The sequence below is a fragment of the Melanotaenia boesemani genome, chromosome 23, assembly GCF_017639745.1.
Source record: "Melanotaenia boesemani isolate fMelBoe1 chromosome 23, fMelBoe1.pri, whole genome shotgun sequence".
In the NCBI taxonomy this organism is placed as follows: domain Eukaryota; kingdom Metazoa; phylum Chordata; class Actinopteri; order Atheriniformes; family Melanotaeniidae; genus Melanotaenia; species Melanotaenia boesemani.
Genome location: NC_055704.1, coordinates 24,338,364 through 24,356,494, shown reverse-complemented (window position 1 = coordinate 24,356,494; position 18,131 = coordinate 24,338,364). Strand labels below are relative to the sequence as shown.

Here is an 18,131-nt window from a genome sequence, read left to right as displayed (position 1 = left end):
GAGCACACCATCTGACCACTGTAGGGTCCATGCTCACAGGTGCTGACAAACAGGCACCTGGAGTGCAAGAAACTCCAAACTAGAAGCTTTGGCAGGTTTTTCATGGGCACATCCCACATTCACAACTTTGCTGCTCATCCCACTAACTCTTTACAAAAGTACCAAAATTTAAAAGGGAAATTAACATGATTTAATGCCAAAAAGAATAGTTACAACAAAGAAATAATCCACCAAACATTAAATTCCTTATTGTTTGTGCTAAATTTAGTTTACTGAAACATGGAAACTGCCACCGGCATTGTTGTGTGCTTGTGTGTGTCCCCGACTTGGATAATTATAATGATCTATTTTATCTATTTTAGGGCATTTTCGAGGTCATAAAGTTATTTTCGGTCCTAGCATTTTTGCATTATCAACAAATTGTCTTGTTGCCTTCAACTAGTCTTATGTTGAAAATATTAGCCGGAAACGGGGCTCCGGACTGCAGCAGCGCGAGCTGAAGTTGTGTCACTCAGTAAGTCAGTCAGTCAGTCCATGGTACCGCTGCCGAGCAGATAACCTGCGAAAAGATTCGTAAATTGGAAACGCCAAGACGAACAACTATTTTATAAAAGATAATATCTCAAGAACAGTTAATCTGTTCCAGGTAAGTTTTCTTTTCCGTTGGACTAACATTTTACTGTTGGGGCTTTGGCTAAGTTGCTAACATTGGGGCTAACTAGGGGCTAAGCTTGAAGTTAACTTGCTTCCCCGATGGGAGAAGTTACTAAATAGAACTGCGTAAAGTTATTTAAGGGCAATCATGGAAGTGCTGGAGTTAAGTTAAATGTTTTACAGGCTATGGAGTACTGGACTACTTCATCCATTCACTGCACATATGTTTCAATGTCTTTGGTATTTCATGGTACTGGAAAGCCACAGTTTTAAGCTAGCATCGTTAGATTGTCTGCTAAATGTTACTTACTATCGTACAACAACTTAAGTTATGTCGTTTCACTGCAGCTGTTTTCGAGGGAAATATTTATGTTTCGTTGCCTGGAGCGATACGATACAGGGCGGGGCAGGTTTCACAAGTCAAGATAACTTCTTCGTGCTTGTCGTGTTATCAGCTGTGAATGACAAAATCTACCCATTTACCAAGGAAAAAGAATTCCAGTTTCTATAGCTTTGTCCTTTCAGGGTTGTCAAATGCTTCCTGCTCGGCTTAGTCACTGATAAAAATTTGCGCAGTGCCAGCTGGCTGCCAAGTTCAGTGGTTGCTGCTGCAGCCCACATAAAACTAGCGAGAAATTTGGTGTCAAAAGCAGAACGTTGATGGCTGTCATTTGGGCTAAGGTAGCTGTTGTCACGGGGTAATTAATCACGCGAAATGGCAAAACGGTCATCATGAGGGATGACAAATGGTAATGACTTTTCAGTGTACTGGTGGAAGTTTTCAGTCATCATCCAGCTGGAAGTATGAAGACTGAAATCCGTGTGCTTTGTGGGTGTAGGAGTGTAGTTAGAGTAAAGAAGTAGTGAGAATGCAGCTCGTTCCTCTTTTTCTGGGGGGCCATGTGAACTGATTGCTGTCACAGAACCAGGCTAAACTTAGCATGGGTTTGCCAATTTAGGCTGAAGGCAATGCCCTCCATTTAGATGGATCTTTATTGGTGCGTTTACCAAGAGCACACGTGAAGCAGTTTAAAGGGATAATTGCCAGCAGGATTTAATAATGAAATTCCAGTGTCTTTTAATATTGGTATGAGTGAGCATGAACACATCTGGTAACATTCGGACTGTAAATAGTTTGTTTTGCATATTGTAAATAGTAAAAAAGGTTTGCAGACGGTTTGTGTTCGGAGTCCCTTCCTGAAAAGTCTGCAGCTTTAAATATGTCACATGAGAGTGCAAGACAGGGGCTTCCACAGGAAAAAGTGTCGAATTCGCCTGCCGGTGACATAAGGAGCTCCCCTTCCTTTTCATTTAATACTGTATTTCCCTCCATTATGCTCCTCTCCATGCTGCTGGCATGGCTTTTGGAAAGTGCCTGAAAGTGTAGAACAAATGCCATTGTTTTTCCCTGCTCATGGAGCAAGAGTTTTTTTTTAACAGCTAGAGTGGGCAATTATGTTGAAGCTATGGTCGACCTGTTGATGGACCAACAATGTTACTGTCTGATGTTGTTGAGTCTCAACTGTGGCCTGAAGCTCCACTAATGATCTATTTAAGGCCTTGAAAGGAGGGACTCTGTATTAGGGGAGCCTGCAAATATAAGATCATGCAACTGTTGAGCTTTTCATGAAAAGAGGGCAGAGGTGACTAACTGTGGAAGAAAATCAAGGACATGATCTGCCATTGTAGTTAATACATTTGACATTCATTCCTGCTTGCATGAGAAGGGACAAAGCAAAAGATTGGTTGTAGTTTTACTTGCATAGCTCAGTTGGAATTAAGCTGTCATGCTGTGAAATTGCAATATTAAAGGGATAGATCGGCTCAGCTGCACTCCCCTCCTGTGAGATATTGCAAGGCTATTGAAGCTTACAAAGGAAATGGAAAGTTTAAGAAAAACACAGATTCTGGCCAGATAAACTAATTTTGTATGGTTTGAAAAAAAACTGTCAAGTAGATTTTTTTTGTAAGTTTTGATGTTATGTTATCACACTCTTCCTTCATTCCTTGTTTATCAGCACTTAAACTTAGGATATTGTTCAGCAAGGCTACACCTACTCATTATTTTCTAGAATGATTGATTTGATTATTGTTTTCTGTATTGAATTTATTGTAATTATCAGAAAAAACACCCAATGAGACACTCACTTTACTGTCACAGAAGGGGTTTGTACATTTCAGTGGTTTTATACACTTTTAGCCATAAAATGACCTATAAAGCAAACAAGTTACCTGTATTCCAAAAAATAGGAAAAGTAATGAAATCTTTTATCGTTTAGGCAAAATGTACAGGTATAGGTTCTTGCTTACACTGGAAATCATTTTAGCAAACCTGAGAAGTCCTTATATTTATCAGGAAAGATTATATGACAAATCTCTCATGATGACTTCACTTATTGGAGGAATTCCCTTTCCCCACAAGTAGCTGATCCTAATGGAGGCAGAAAGGGATTGTTGACATTAAAATGGTTATGTCCTTGTTGCACGCTGTTGATAAAGATTTGGTTTCAGTTTGCAAACTGGATTCAGTATTAATGTTTTATTTTGTGGTGGAATTAAATGGACTATCAGCCTTGCCACAAACACAACCCTTTATTTTGAAGTCTTTAGACTGGAATCGTTACTTGGTGTGCTTTTACTATGATCATCATTTTCACTCGCTGATGTAAACATTCACTGCTTTAGGGCAAGCATGCTTGTGCCTGTCAGCTGCATATGTGCTCATCTATTCAGCCTGTTTATGCTGTTTTTTTCTACTTTTTGGCACCGTTTATGACACAGCTTCTTAGTGATAACTCCCACCTCCCTGTTACAAAGCCCCTAGCGGTCGGAAACATAAACAATACACAAACAGAGAGTGAATAGACAGCGTGTTAGTGATTTCCAGGGTTGAAAGGGTTTTATGTGCAGCTGTCTTTCTGACGTTTTGAAAGATCCGATTGCATCTTTTGGATTCATTCTCTAATTTAGCACTCTTTGTACCATCAGGCTAGGCCATTGGCATCTCAAGTGCCTGTTGCTTCAACATGACTCAGGCCTTCTTACTGCCAGTATACTACAATAAGCTTTTGTTGTGCTCACATGATCATTTCTCTGTTTTGCTCTGTTTCGCTCCTTCTCACTAGTTCAAGTTTGGCATTAGTGGAAAGCATCGGCCACTCTCTGAAATATTATTAACAAATGATGAAACTTCTAATGCTCATTTTTTTAAATTCTGATTGAAAACTCCAAATTAGCTTGTTCTATTCAAGATTTGAAGTTTTTGCAATTGAATAGTTAATTAAATGAATAGTAAAAATGTGGGAGCTTGCATGGTTAAGACATGGTATCCCTGAGGAATGCATTTGTTCACTTCTAACTAAAGACTGTTATCAGCAACAAAATTCCAACATGCTTAGTAATGTTCTTATCGGTTTTAAGTGGAGATGATTGTTATGCTTGATTATGTAACATCTTAGCCTGTAACCTTAGAAACACTGTTTTAGTCAGGCTTCTTTATCCTTGATGAAATCATGTTTTTTGGGGGGTCAATTGACTCTTCAAATGACACAAAATCAGTTAAGTATTTTAATATGTTCACTTTACAGTTTGTGTGTCCTCCTCGTTCTCTTGCTTGTGTTTGTCCTCCTAAAGCTTGTGCATAGCAGCAAAGACTTGAATTTTCCAGCATTCTCCTGCAGAGCGTTGCACTGAGTGGACTTCAGACCTCAACTCAGTCAACAGCATTGTTTACAATTCTGGGTCAGACTGCATTCAGTTGTTTAACAGCGTCCCACCATGTCCTGCAGAGCCAAGGGTGGGCAGACGTTTCTTTCCATTTGCTAATGATTACATTGGATCAGAGAGAGAGAGAGAGAGAGAGAGAGAGCTTTGGTGATGAAAGAATTCCAGAAACATTGTTATGGTTTAAAGGTTTTTCTTTTACTACCCAATGCTGATTTCCATTCACGTGAGCAGCTGTGTTTAACCTTTCATTTTAAATGTAGACCCATATGTTGATGGTTATCATGCTGTGCTAACTCATTTTAGTATCATTATAAGATTCATTTATGGATTTATAATGTATATTTTGAATGTGGTTTTATGGTATTAAATTTATTCATATCCACATCAGTTCATGATTAACCTTTGTATCTTGTGGAATAAAAAGCATCATATTTACACACACTAAATCCTGTAGAATTTGTTTCTCTTGCATTCTTCATTTTTGTGCTGAAGAATAATTTATGATTGAAGAATATAGACAGTGGATGAGGATCAACAAGAGTTACCAGAAGAAAAGAAAACTGGTCCTAAAAATTAAAATTAAGATGATTTAAAATGAAAGTGCTTGTGATATTCACTGAAATAGACAATCATTAATACTTTGTCATTACTGTAATATTTGATTTATGTCTGATGCACTACTGACACAGTTGTCTTATCAGTGCCATCATTTATAAGCAAACTGAGTCAAATTTAACTTCTGGTTTTCTCTTGAAATAGTGAGAGACAACAGATGTGGAGTGTTTACACCTCACTGCACGTGCTTGTGAATTTGGCTGTTTGGCTGATCTGACTGTAAATGTCAAACAGAAAGGCTGGGGTGTTTTTTTTATTTGCATGCATGACCTGTGGTAACCACAAAGCTGTCCTCTGTCCAAGTCCTGCCCTGCAGGGTACGGGCCACTGACCACTGATGAAGACACACAGAGAGCAGTAGCCTTCATCCTCTTGCTGCCTCACTCAGCTGAAAGGGGACCCTGTGTGATCACACTTGGCATAAACGTGTATCTTATTTGACCCAGTCACAAGTTGCCACAAGTTTGAATCTGGGATGGGAGTTTTTTCTTTTGGTTTATTGGCTTTATTTATTGAGTGCAACAGCCTGTCAAACCAGCCTGAAAGATGGAAGATAAGACAGTTCTGGTTTAATTTTGGCCTTGTTTATATGTGACAAACTGAAATTGAAAATATGTTTTTCAATCATTGAGACTGAATAACTAAATGTTCTTTATGTGTCTTGATTTATTCAAAATAACTCAAAGACAAAACAAGATGCATCAAATTGAGTTTCTTGAGTTCTTGCATGTTCTGTGGTAAAAAATACTGACGTGGCTTACTCATATTCCTTGGTCTGATTCAGAAGGAGGTGTGCATACATAATGTAAGTTCTGGGTAATAACTGTTTTCTACCTGTTAATTGTGGAAATTAACACGATTCCACCCACTGTTTTAACACCTTCCTCTCAGTAGTTGCTCCAGTTTTCTAAGCTCAAGTGTGAGATTCATAATGAAATACAAGCTCAGGTGGTCACTTGAGAGGTATTTAGATACTGATGCAGACTGTCTCAGCTACATGTAAACACAGTCTGAAAGTACACAAGAGATACTTGGTCTAAAGGGCTTTGACAGAGAAAAGACTAAAGATGGATGAGGAAGGGAGAAACTGAGCAGCGAGGATGGAGGAGAGGAGGGTGAATAAAGAGGGTCTGTTTGGGGGGGCTGTTGGGTTTGAAATGATAGGGGTGATGGGGAGAAGAGTAACACAGGACTGACTGTTATGCCGACTGGAAGGAAGCGGAAGATGCCTGCTGTGTGCCTCTTGACAGTCTCTTTTCTTTCTCTCTGCGAGAGTAGAGACTTGATGCACGGCCAGCGACCACTGCGGCTTCAGTTTGTTGTGTGTTGAGTCATAAAAATGGGTAAAAACTCCCACCTGCTGCCTCCATCATCAATCCAGGCCTCTCTGTCCCTGTCTCAGAATTGTCTCTTTTCTGTGTCTTATGCAAAGCTGTACATGTTGTTGACCTCGTGTTGTCTTCCAGCTGTTAGTTCCATACATGTGGAGAGATAAAGTGTAAGAACAGGGGTAGTGTTCTTCATCTTTATGGTTGTAATTCATTTGAATAATTGATATTTTAAACTTTGCTAAATTTGCTACTATTATTTTTAAATAATAGTTTTAATCAATTTATCCTACAGAAAAAAATATGAAGTTTTGTCTCTGTCATTTTATTTTATTTGTGTTCTAATGAGGTAAAGATTTTGTGTTAAGAGAATTAAGGGATGTTGACATTTAATTTGAGTTTGTGTTGTTATTTTTTCCCTTTTTTAGGCCCTACACACTGAGTGTAAGTTAGGGCAGCAGCAATGTCAGGCGCCTACGATGACTCCATGATCGATGTGTCCAGTGACAGCTTCTGGGAGGTGAGATGTTTACAGGCTACTCTCTTGACTGACCCTAAATAAAAATACCTGTTCTTCTACGTGAAACTTTTAAGTTAAGATGACTTTTATACCTCAGCTCCAAAAGAAGAAAATACGCTGATGTAGTAGCTAAATAAAATATCTGAATTTAAAAAGCAATTGAACCTCATTTATGTAAAACTAGCACAGTCCTTCCAGACCACAGCTAACTTCATCCCCGTGTCCTGTCCTTGTCTCAGATTGGTAACTACAAGCGTACGGTGAAACGGGTTGATGATGGCAATCGGCTCTGTAATGAGCTCATGAGCTGCCTTCATGAGCGGGCGCGCATTGAAAAGGCCTACGCACAGCAGCTCACAGAATGGGGAAAACGTTGGCGGCAACTTATAGAAAAAGGTAGGAACGGGCGAAACTGTTTGATTGAATTTTAAATTTCGCAATCTGTACTTTCTTATTAATAAATTACACTATTTTATTTGAAAAGTCCTAATAATTGTCTTCTGCTCTCTTAGGCAAAGTAGTCAAACCACAACAATGTACTTTTAGATTATTAAGAATGTATTAGAAGTGGTTGGAAAACAATAATCACTCTGATCTATTAATATATAACTGTGTCTGCAGGGCCTCAGTATGGCTCTTTGGAGCGATCGTGGGCTGCCCTGTGCACAGAGGCGGAGAAGGTCAGCGATCTTCACATGGAGGTGAAATCAGCATTGATGGGAGAAGATTACGAGAAGCTGAAGAACTGGCAGAAAGACGCCTACCATAAACAAATGATCGGTGGCTTCAAAGAGACAAAAGAGGCCGAAGATGGTTTCCGTAAGGCTCAGAAACCTTGGGCCAAGAAACTTAAAGAGGTGCAAATTTCAAACGTCTCATGAACTCATTTAATATGACATTTCTAAAGTAATCAGAACTGCGTTTCAAAGCAGAAACATCAACGTATTTCCACCAAGCAATTCATTTCCTGCTTGATCACATGCACGCTTGCTCATTTTACCCTTCAGTTCTCTTGACCGCATTTTACTGACTCACCATTGCTGTCTTCTCTCCATGACTACCTGTGTATGAAACAACACTAAAAGCACATTAAACCCCTCAGAAGTAGGGCAGTATTATCAGGCATGAACCACAGTGTGGCAGCTAGTTGTCCAGTTTGACTTTGAGCTAGTAGAGGGAGAGGAAATGGTGAGGGTTTGTGGGAAGAAGGGCATCCCTTAGGTCAGTGTATTTCCTACTACTGTGCTCATTTTGCTGCCTGTTTACTTTCCACTTCTTGCATTCCTTTCTGTGCACGTGAACGAGTGCATGCCTGTCCACACCAACTAAATGTGTTGCAACTTTAAGGCCTTTACCCCACTTCCTGTAGTTGTTGTGTTACAGGAGGTGGTGTGAGCTCTGCTTGTCATTAAACACTGACAGAACTGAACAGTTCCATGATCATTCTAATCGATTGGTGGCCAAACCAATAAGAACAAGTGTTGGAGGACAGAAAGGAAACTAGGAGAATAACCTGGCAAGGTTACATAAGTGATGTAGGCAGTGTCTCTAGAAAAGACAAACCCTCTAAAGCTGGATAGTGTTTCCTCATACAGCTGAGCCATCGTGTTGTTTTTCATTCACATGAATGGAGCAATGCATTACTTCCTGTTGCAGCAAATTAAAAGGGAGGATAGGCTCTTGTTTTTAAGTGCCATCTACTTGTGTTTACATTGTTTGTGTGGGACATGGCTGCTCTGACCTCAGTCCAAGTCACACCTTTCATTGTCCAAGATGCTCTTCAAATAGAAGCACCATGGGTTCCCCAGTTCTTAACTGCAGAAGTTTCAATATAACAAAGTCACACAGGAGGAGGAGTTGTAAATTCCTCTTGTCATACATGAGTCACAAAATGCTCGCAAGTTGTCTCCCTCATGAGCTGCTGCCTGTATATAGTTCACTGGGTAAACGGTGGGTATGTAGGGAAAATGTGGTAATCTTTTTATGTTGACAAAAAAAAAATCATCAGATCTAGTCATCTATGTTTCTTTTCTCACAATTAAACTTGGGAAAGATGTAAGGCAACAACATTCATTTTGTGGCTAGAAATTAAAACCGTGAACTGTAAAAATTATTTTCTGGGATGTTTTTTTTTTTTACTGTCCTAATGATGCCAATCCATAACAGCTCCATGATAGCTCTACATATAATATACATACAGATAGTTTGATCTTGTTGCAACAGACTGGTCCTATTCCATGTGTAATACTTTAACAATTAAATCCTCCAGGTGGACGTGATGAAGAAGTCTTACCATTCGGCCTGCAAAGAAGAAAAGCTGGCCGTCAGCAGAGAAGCTAACAGCAAACTGGAGAGCAACAACAACCCCGAGGCTCAGAAGAAACTCCAGGAAAAGGTGGAGAAGTGTCAGCAGGAGGTCCAAAAGGTAGGGCTTCCTGTGGAAGAAGGCTCGTTAGAGGGGTCATGTATGAAATAATTTCCAACAAAGGCTCCGTTACTAATTCATATGAACTATCGTAATTCAGTTTTCTTTTTAAAGTGATGTGATTTCATCTTTGCCCTCCACTCAGACTAAAGAACGCTATGAGAAATCCCTCGACGAGCTTGACAAGTTGAACTCTCAGTATATGGAGAACATGGAGCAGGTGTTTGAGCAGTGGCAGCAGTTTGAAGACAAACGGATTTGCTTTTTCAAAGAGTTGCTACTGGAAGTTAAACAGCACCTGGACCTCTCAGCCAATCCCAGGTGAGACTGTAGGCATTATCCTGGGATTGGAGCTCACTCTGTTTTTCAACATAAAAATTAAAGACCTGGAAAAAAGAGGGTTGATAACAAAATAATTACACCAAAATAAAATCTATTTCTTGCATTGTGGTGTCATCGTAGATTCCAGACAGTCTACCACACGCTGGAAGACACAATCACTGCTACAGATGCTGAAGAAGACCTAAAATGGTTCCGGTCCAATCACGGCCCAGGCATGCCAATGAACTGGCCCCAGTTTGAGGTATTGTACCACAGCTTAGATTTGTACTAATTGAACTAGTACAGATCTAAGCTACTAAAGAGGAAGACCATCAGGAGGGTCCTCTGTCTTTAACCTCTTAAAGTATTGTTGTGTATGACTTTATTTATTGGAGTACTTAAGAATTTATTAAGGCTTTAAGTTACCCGGAAATGCTGCGCAAGTCCTCTTAAAGACTACTTGTGATCTCCTCTGTCCTAGTGTGAGAACCGATATTCAGGATGTGTGAAGTAACACTGAATACTGGAAATGACCGCTCAAGGGCAGCATGGCCGTAGCTTTTAGCCATGTAATTTCAGCCTTATCAGGACTTACAGCCTTGTGTCATCTTTGTCATTGACGTATACTGTTTGGCAGCAGGTGTGGTGGTAAATCTGTCTTCAGCTGTCGCAGTGGGAGGAATGTAGTTTATGCCATGCTCCTAAAAGGACATGACATCAGAAAAACAGGAGAAAAAAGCGAAGAAAAGCGGCATGTGCTTGCATTGCTACAATTTATGAGTGTTTTTGCAGACTTAAGGTGACTTCTTCCAGTTTTTCTTTCTAGTTTCAGCTTGAAGTTTTTTTTTTTAACAAGACATAGCTCTTTGAACAGATATTAACAACACTTTTGTTTAAACTGAATACTGCATGTTCATGGTACATTAACCTGGAAGCTTTTGAACGTTTTGCTAATTTAGGCTGCTCTATAGCTGAAAGATTAGATTGTTTTGTCCATGTTAACCCTTTGTACACCTCCTTCCCTTTCCTCGTATCTGACAGAATTTGGACTGGTCGCATCCTCGCTCCTTTAAGAGAAGGTCCATTGTAGTGAGTTCTGGGAGGGCTGTTCTCTCAGCAGCCATGGGAGGGATCTTTCATTTCCACTAACACTCTCACACCTTATTGCTTCCATTGTGTGTGTGGATGTGTTTGACATGGTTGTGTTTGTACCTTGCATTCAAGAACATGAACAAAGCCTTTGAACACATTTTCTGGACATGATAATCCCCAGAAAAACCTTGTTACTCTTAAACTCTGCCCCATTGATTACTGCTGTTCATATGAACTGTCACATGAGACATGTGGTGGTTGTTGTGAAGTACATTGAAGGATCTTTGATCTTTAAAAGTTTTGAGAGGTCTGATAAATCACAGATTTGGTCCTTATTTGTTCAATGTGTCATCTATAGGTTATAAAAGACATGTCTCATATTTATATATATATATATATTTAAATAAGTATATCCACATAGAAAACCTGTTCTGCTGATGGAGATATGATGTTTAGATTGAACTTGTGTTGCTCCTGTCTCTTTTGTTAGTCTGTGGTTGTGGGCAAATCTCTTGGTGGTGTTTCACACAAGAGGTGATGGATACTGTATGATTGTATCTATCATTTTATCTTCCTCACACTGCCCTGTACACACACAGATGCATGCACAGATTGGAGATCAAGTCAGTGTTGCGACCTGAGGAATGTTTCACTGATCCTGGATTTGGTTGAAGTGTTTTTACTGCTGTGCTTCTTTCTGTGAGATGTTCACCCTCTTTTGGCTTTAAGGCATGTTTGGAAACAAAAACGACCTTTCAGTCGACAAAGTTCAGCCCAGACGCAGGTTCAGGGTTTGACTGTAATGTGTGTATCTCCATGTGTCTATCAGGACTGGTCCATAGACCTGAACCGAACCATGAGCAGACGAGAAAAGAAGAAACCATCAGAGGGCGTCACACTGACAGGAATCAGTCAGACTGGGTCAGACCAGCCTGTCCAGCCTGCCAAGACCAGCAGCAGGTACATATCTGATCACTCAGTTTGTATTTTTCTCTCCCTAACAAATACTCACAGAACTGAGCATCTGTTTTTAAATCTCACACATAAATACGAACTCCCCACTCCAGAGATGATTCAGGGCGTTACACATGTCATCCTCTTCCTTAAAACTTCACTTAAGGGAAGCTCAAGAAATGATGTGTAGTTATACAGCTGTTCCCATGGCAACAGAAAACATTTTGTCAGCCTGTTGTGGAAAAAGTCTTCCTGGGGAGACAGAAGTCTGCTGGTACATAACTGAAAGCAAGCCAAAAGTAATGTGGAAAATCTTCTCACATGCCGAAGGCTCCATGAGCATTAACATGGGCACTGGAAAGTTCAGAGATGGGAGATTAGTGTTGTTCAAGTCAACACCTGGGGTAGAAGCAGTTTTTAAAATTAATTATAAAACGATTATTTCTCAGCTAGCCACCTTGTTTTGTAAAAAACCTGCTTAATATACACACATGTCCAGTTATTAGTAATGATCTAATCAAATAATTATATAAAAATCTGAGTAGGGCTTAGAGCTGCTCGAGGTTTGACCGTTTTTAATAACCTGATGTAATCGCTAAGCTGGTAAGATAAAAATATAATTATCATTGGGAAGAAATGTAGCTGCAGTGTTGTGGCAACAGCAGCAATAAACATATTAGCTAATCTAAATGACAACAAAAGGCTTGTTATGGTAAAACGTACAGGCACAGTGAGTCATATGGTAACAGATACATGGTGTATGGTGACTATAACAAAGATAAGTTATAAAAACATGAGCTCTACTTGTGTGTTTGACTTCAGGGGCCTTGGTCTCGGCCTTAACTGCTCTTAATAACACATCTGTAGGAGGTGGTGTGTGTACAGTAATCACAGTGCTGCTAGAGGAGTGTGTAGAGGAGTCAACAAAGGGAATGTTAAGAATGGAAATCATTAGACCTCTGAACTGGTGAAAGTTTTACTGACATGTGACAGCCTGGCTGCCCCTCCCCCACCACCATTTGTTTTTCTGTCCATCAGCCTTGAGTGTGATTAATGATGGCTGTGTGCATAGTGGTGGAAACAGCAAATATGAAGTTTTATTCTACTGATTTGTTGTTGTTGTTTTTTTTTTTTTTTACTTCAGATTACTCTTTGTGTAGCTGCACAATGTGATTTCCAAATTTTTAATTTTCTGCAGCCTAGAGAGATTCAGCATCAAACTTACGTTTTGTGTTTTTCTTTCTTTTCAAGCCTGAAGCTTGAATGAACGTACTTTAAAACCACTGGAATGGGCAGCATTTCAGCTCGATTCATAATTTAAAAGTCCAATTTGTTTGTTGTTCAAACCACCCAAATGTTACTCATGTCAGACTTCTATTGAAGCTGTGTTTGGTGTAATAACTCCACCAGCTCACCTCAGAGCGTGGCGTGACTGTACAAACACAGGAGTTCACATTTCACTGATTCACACACTCCAGGGCCAAACGACGGCTGCTGCTGTGCACAGTTCTGAAAACACTAGAAACCCGATGTTTGTCCTATTATAGCTGAGATTTGTTCTGTAACATGTAAAGTCATGAGGTAACGCTGGAAAGAAATTGCTCTTGTGTGATTTCTTCAGTGGGATTTTTACCCGTATAATGCAATCTGAATTAAATGTTGCTCAGGGTGTGTCGTCTAGATGTTGTAAAAGCTTTGTGTTGATTATGTGTTAAACAAACACTAAGCACCTTAAGTGTGTTTAGTTGGATTGAGTGTTATACCTTGTTGATGTCACTTATTACTTTGAATAAATACAATAATTAGCATGTTTTAGTTCCCATAAAAACACAGTAATTGTTGTTGCGTAAGTAATTTGAAGTAAGGAGGCTTAACTTTCTGACAAAGGCAGTCATTTCATTTCTAGCCATGAGCTGGCACCTGTAGCTGTCTGAGATACTGAGATGAGACCTGTTAGTTCATTAAAAACTGTCTCCGTGGGATTTATTTTATTTTTTTGTACATCTGCATAGACTGGTGAAAGTTTCAAAATTTGGAGCGCACCTGTATGAGGATTTTTATGATTATTGTTTTGCAGCTGGAGAGGCTCTCCTACAGATAGTAGCTTTGGTTGATCCAAAAAATTACTAGATTTGTCACTAGGTGTCTTTTTTCAAACCTAATCATCAACGGAGTCCCGATAAAAGCCAACATCCTTCATCCCATGTTGAAAACCACAGGTGGTCCAGAGGTGATGTCCTTATGTGTTAATGTTCCTGTACATGTAAACAACGCATCTCTCACTGTGTTCCATGTTGTCAGCCTGACTGTGCCCACTAAAACAGCACCAGTGGGCTCAAACCCATTTGAAGATGATGAAGATGAGGAGGAGGAGATGGCAGAGGAGCAGCAAACCACAGTCAACCACATCACTGTCAATAAAGAGGAAATAAAAACGTTGGTGAACAGGAGAAAACCACCCACCCACCTGCAGGCTCCTTGCCTTTTCCATTTCTGTCTTTGCTCCATGGATCACCATCCATCTCTTGTATTTCTTTCCCTCAGTTACGTCTCTCCCGTCTTCTTTGTGTCCGTTTGTTCTTCCTCAGGTGGCAGGTTGTTGTGCTGTTCTGCATGGTCTCTGAATGGCATTGCACACAAAGCCATTGTGTGTCTGTCCTTCACTCCTAACAGTTTCATGTCCTACAGAACATTTGGTGTCATGCACATGGAGGCGCATGTGTCTGCCGTGGGAAATCCACTATGTTTACAGTCAGATCTGAATGTTACATTTGATTAAAAACCAAAAGGGGGTGTTTAACATCAAAAGAGTAAATCATATGAACCAAAATTTTTAATTGTGAAATGATCTGACTGTAAATCATTTTTTTATGTCTGTACATTTATTGCTTTTCTCTGTCAGCCAAGTCCTCGTTGTTTAGGTGGCTCCCTCTGCTGGCTGCCCAAGTTAAAACTCCAATCATGCATTGGCAAAGATCATTTGTCTCGCTTGGTTTGATTTTGCTCTTTTTGTTATGAACCTATCAGTATCTCGCTTTATTTAGTCATTTATTTATTTGTTTATTTATTGTCTTGCCTTCTTTCAGCACTGTGTGCATTTTCTTTTAGAAGCTTTTGTTTGAGTAGCATGAATCTATGGCTTGTAGCATCAATGCATTAGCATGTTTTTCACTGTTTTGGAGTGAAACCAAAAGAAAGTCTTCAGGATAAACCCCAAAGCTGTGTATGGATTTTAAGATATGTTTTTGCTGTTGTGTGGTTTGAATGAACTTCGTGTGGTGGCTTTTGTTATTTCTCACTTTCCTAACTTTTAAACTTGTACACCTGGCATGATGAGTTTTGCTCAACACACAGAGCCTAGAACAGAAGTTGGTGTTTTGTCTGTCTGTGCAGTGCCAGCAGCAAGGAAAAGACTCCAGACTGGTCAGATGAGGATGCAGCTGGTAACCCTTTCTCTGCCAACGGGGAAGGAAATCCATTTGAAGATGAGCCGGCCTCTCCAGCTGTATCTGTGCCTGTCAGAGCCCTTTATGACTATGAGGGACAGGAACAGGACGAGCTGAGCTTCAAAGCAGGTGTGTATCTGGAATAATGTGAACAGGCAGAAAGAGATTGACAGAATAACATTATCTGTTTTCTTGCTTTTCTAGGGGATGAATTTACCAAAATCGGGAATGAAGATGATCAGGGTTGGTGCAAAGGCCGGCTCAAAGATGGAAAAATAGGCCTTTATCCTGCTAATTATGTAGAGGACATCCAGTAATGAATTATAGGTGATGGATGTGAAGAGTGTTTTTGAGACTTGACAATTCAGACAGAAACGGAGGACTCGGCCTGATTTTACTCCGTTTGTGAAGACTGGATGGAAGCAGGAGTTCTCTGGTTTTTACAAAAAGACCACCTGATACCGTTTCTTCCTACAGACTGAAAAACCACGTTTCCAGACAACTTCAGGAAGATCACAGAACAGTTGCTGTTTGTGTAAAAAATGTCAAATGTTACTTAAAATCCCATTTATGCTGTTACAGAAAAAGCTATTCAAATATATATTAGCTAAGACTCAATGAAATGTATGTGTGAATTTATATATCGTCAAACGAAAACACTGGGATGACAGTCGAGAGCTTGTCTTGCAATATTAAATGCAGCCTTAATATGTGCGCCACTTTTAATTCATTAAGCGAGATGAACATTTTTATAAACAGAATTTACGCCAGTAGAAACCAGTCCATTCTTGTAAAATAAATGTTTGTTTTTTGGCCGAATTAAGCCTTCATTGAAGCATTTAAAAGTAGTGCTTACATTATCTTGTCATTCATTTTCAGGGTTTTGATCATCCTTTTCAGGTCCTAGCTGTTCTGGTTATTTTAAGGAATGATAAAGATCATTAGCATGTCATCTTCACATCTCCTTAACTCATAAATAAATAGGTTTCAAGTCACTGCAGATGAATGTATACTCAACGATTGTATTTTTTTTTTTTTCCTCACCTATTGATCACTTTTACTGACGTTAGCTCTTCACAACCACTGACCTATTCCCCTCTCATTGATTGTAGATTTTAGCATTTGATGGTTTTCTTTCAAGCAACACTGAATGTTTTTCTCACTCTTCTACTTACTTGAATCTTCATGTTTGTAGTTCAATCACTTCTCTCACTTATGGGAGACAGTTGTAGTATTTTGGTTCTTAAAACCATACAAGTTTTAGCAATAAAGCACAGGCAAGCATGGTGTTGCGTACATGCATGCATGCATGTAAATAGCCTGATCTTGGCATATTAGAACAAATTAAGCATAACAATCACAGGAAGTGCAGGTGAAAATTGTTAATTTGTGAAGCCACGTGCTTGTATTTCGGTCTTTTTGGAATACTGTGACTGAAAATCAGTTTATTATTAATTGAATGTTTTATTCTTTGCATTTTTCCATAATTTTTCCTTCATAGAGGGCCATTTGCATTGAATTAATCTGCAAGTTTTTAGTGAATAGCTGTTCATCTCTTAAAAGCTTAATATGAATAGATAATTCTTTTTCACAACAAACACTTACTTTCCCCACTAAGTATTTAGTCTGGTTGTATTTCTGTAAAGATAAACTGCAGACTTTTCTTCACAAGCTCTAAATTTTGAAATGCTTGATTTATCGTTTCCATATGTTTGTAACAATGAGAAATGGGATGTTTTGCCATGTTTTCAGGGCATGCTGCTGTCAACAGGCTGTAGCAGCTGTACTTGCACATTAAATGTTTGTAAATGTGTCACAACATAAATAAATTGATTTATTGGACAAAAGGTTTTGGCCTTATTATGAGCTTGGGTGGTGTTTGTGTTATGTTCAAGTTTAAAGGTCCCATATTATGCAAAATTCACTTTTTAATGGTTTTGGAACAGTCATACTGGTCCCCCCGCATGTGTAGGAGACCCGTAAGTGTGAAACTCTTTCAGGCGCTCTCTCTCCCCCCTGCTCCACCTCTAGGGAAGTAAGCGCTGAAATGAGCTTGTTTGAAAGCGTGTACGTTATGACGTCATAAGGGACAATAACCACTCCCCACAGAGCGATGGACCCGCCTACCGGCTCTCAAAGCCCGCCCTCTAAAAATCACCTAGCGCCCAGTGTTTTTCCCTCTTCGGCAACCCTCGTTAGCGGACATGGCTAAGCGACAGAAGCACTGTTCTGTTTGTGGCTGCATAAATGAACACGAAAACGTTTTTTTACTTCCATCCACTGAACCCACGAGGACTGAGTGGATTAATTTTATTTTTGGAGGAAATGTACCTGGAAAACTTCCAAAGGTTTTGCATGTCTGTGGCCAGCATTTCAAAGAGGACTGTTTCCACAACATGGGTGCATGGAAAGCAGGCTTCGCCAACCGTTTGAAGCTGAAGCCAGGTTCAATACCAACTGTCCGTGACACAGCTGGAGAGGTAAGAGCAGTACTGTTAGTCTTCTTGCTCGAACTTCTTCAGGAATGGGTTCCGGTGTTCCGGCGTTTGTTTATCCTTCACTACGCTGTAATCAGCGTCTAGTAACCGCTAAGGCCTAACCTGTCAATCAACTCATGACGGGCGATGCGATGGGCGGAGCCAACAGCTGAGCTGCTCCACCAGGGTTCCGCCCACCATAAACGGCACATTTCTGAAGCTGCTAAAAAGAGGGAGGTGAAGAGAAGCCGCTGCACTCAAACTGAGGGTCGATTTGTCCATACCATGGCGGAAATATTTCATTTAGATATTAATGAATGGTCTCAGATTGGGAATAAAGTGTATAATATGGGACCTTTAAGTTAACATATGACTTAATTATTTAAGATTTTTTAATTTCTAAGCACATATCAATTTCTATATTAGTTTTGTTGTATTATTTTTTTTCTTTCTATAATGCACTTCAAAATCATTCTACTCATGCACATTAGATTTTTTTCTTTAAATTTTGTTATTTCTTGTTAAATAAAAGGGAAAAGAAATGTAATAAAAAATGTACCAAAAGTGTGTTTT

At 39.6% G+C, this 18,131-nt stretch overlaps 1 protein-coding gene across 4 annotated transcripts; it reads left to right on the top strand.

The window, feature by feature from the left end:
- Window positions 1–489: 489 nt before the first annotated feature.
- Window positions 490–16,944, top strand: pacsin2 (protein kinase C and casein kinase substrate in neurons 2). Of its 4 annotated transcripts, XM_041977663.1 has the most exons (12): window positions 490–646; window positions 6,752–6,843; window positions 7,083–7,239; window positions 7,465–7,700; window positions 9,113–9,268; window positions 9,414–9,589; window positions 9,731–9,851; window positions 10,631–10,678; window positions 11,511–11,641; window positions 13,937–14,071; window positions 15,029–15,210; window positions 15,286–16,944. In XM_041977663.1, exons 2-12 carry the CDS (start codon window positions 6,787–6,789, stop codon window positions 15,396–15,398), a joined length of 1,512 nt encoding a protein of 503 aa, XP_041833597.1. In that variant the 5' UTR covers window positions 490–646; window positions 6,752–6,786; the 3' UTR covers window positions 15,399–16,944. The 4 variants fall into 4 exon arrangements, with proteins under 4 accessions (XP_041833597.1, XP_041833598.1, XP_041833599.1 ...); XM_041977664.1 differs by lacking the exon at window positions 10,631–10,678; XM_041977665.1 differs by lacking the exon at window positions 13,937–14,071.
- The last annotated feature ends 1,187 nt before the right edge of the window (window positions 16,945–18,131 follow it).

Excerpts from the sequence above, each read along its gene's own strand:
- pacsin2 (XM_041977663.1), top strand. The coding sequence starts at position 6,787 with ATGTCAGGCGCCTACGATGACTCCATGATCGATGTGTCCAGTGACAGC. Across the intron at positions 7,240-7,464 it reads GCGGCAACTTATAGAAAAAG|GGCCTCAGTATGGCTCTTTG; the intron begins GTAGGAACGGGC and ends CTGTGTCTGCAG. Across the intron at positions 14,072-15,028 it reads AATAAAGAGGAAATAAAAAC|TGCCAGCAGCAAGGAAAAGA; the intron begins GTTGGTGAACAG and ends CTGTCTGTGCAG.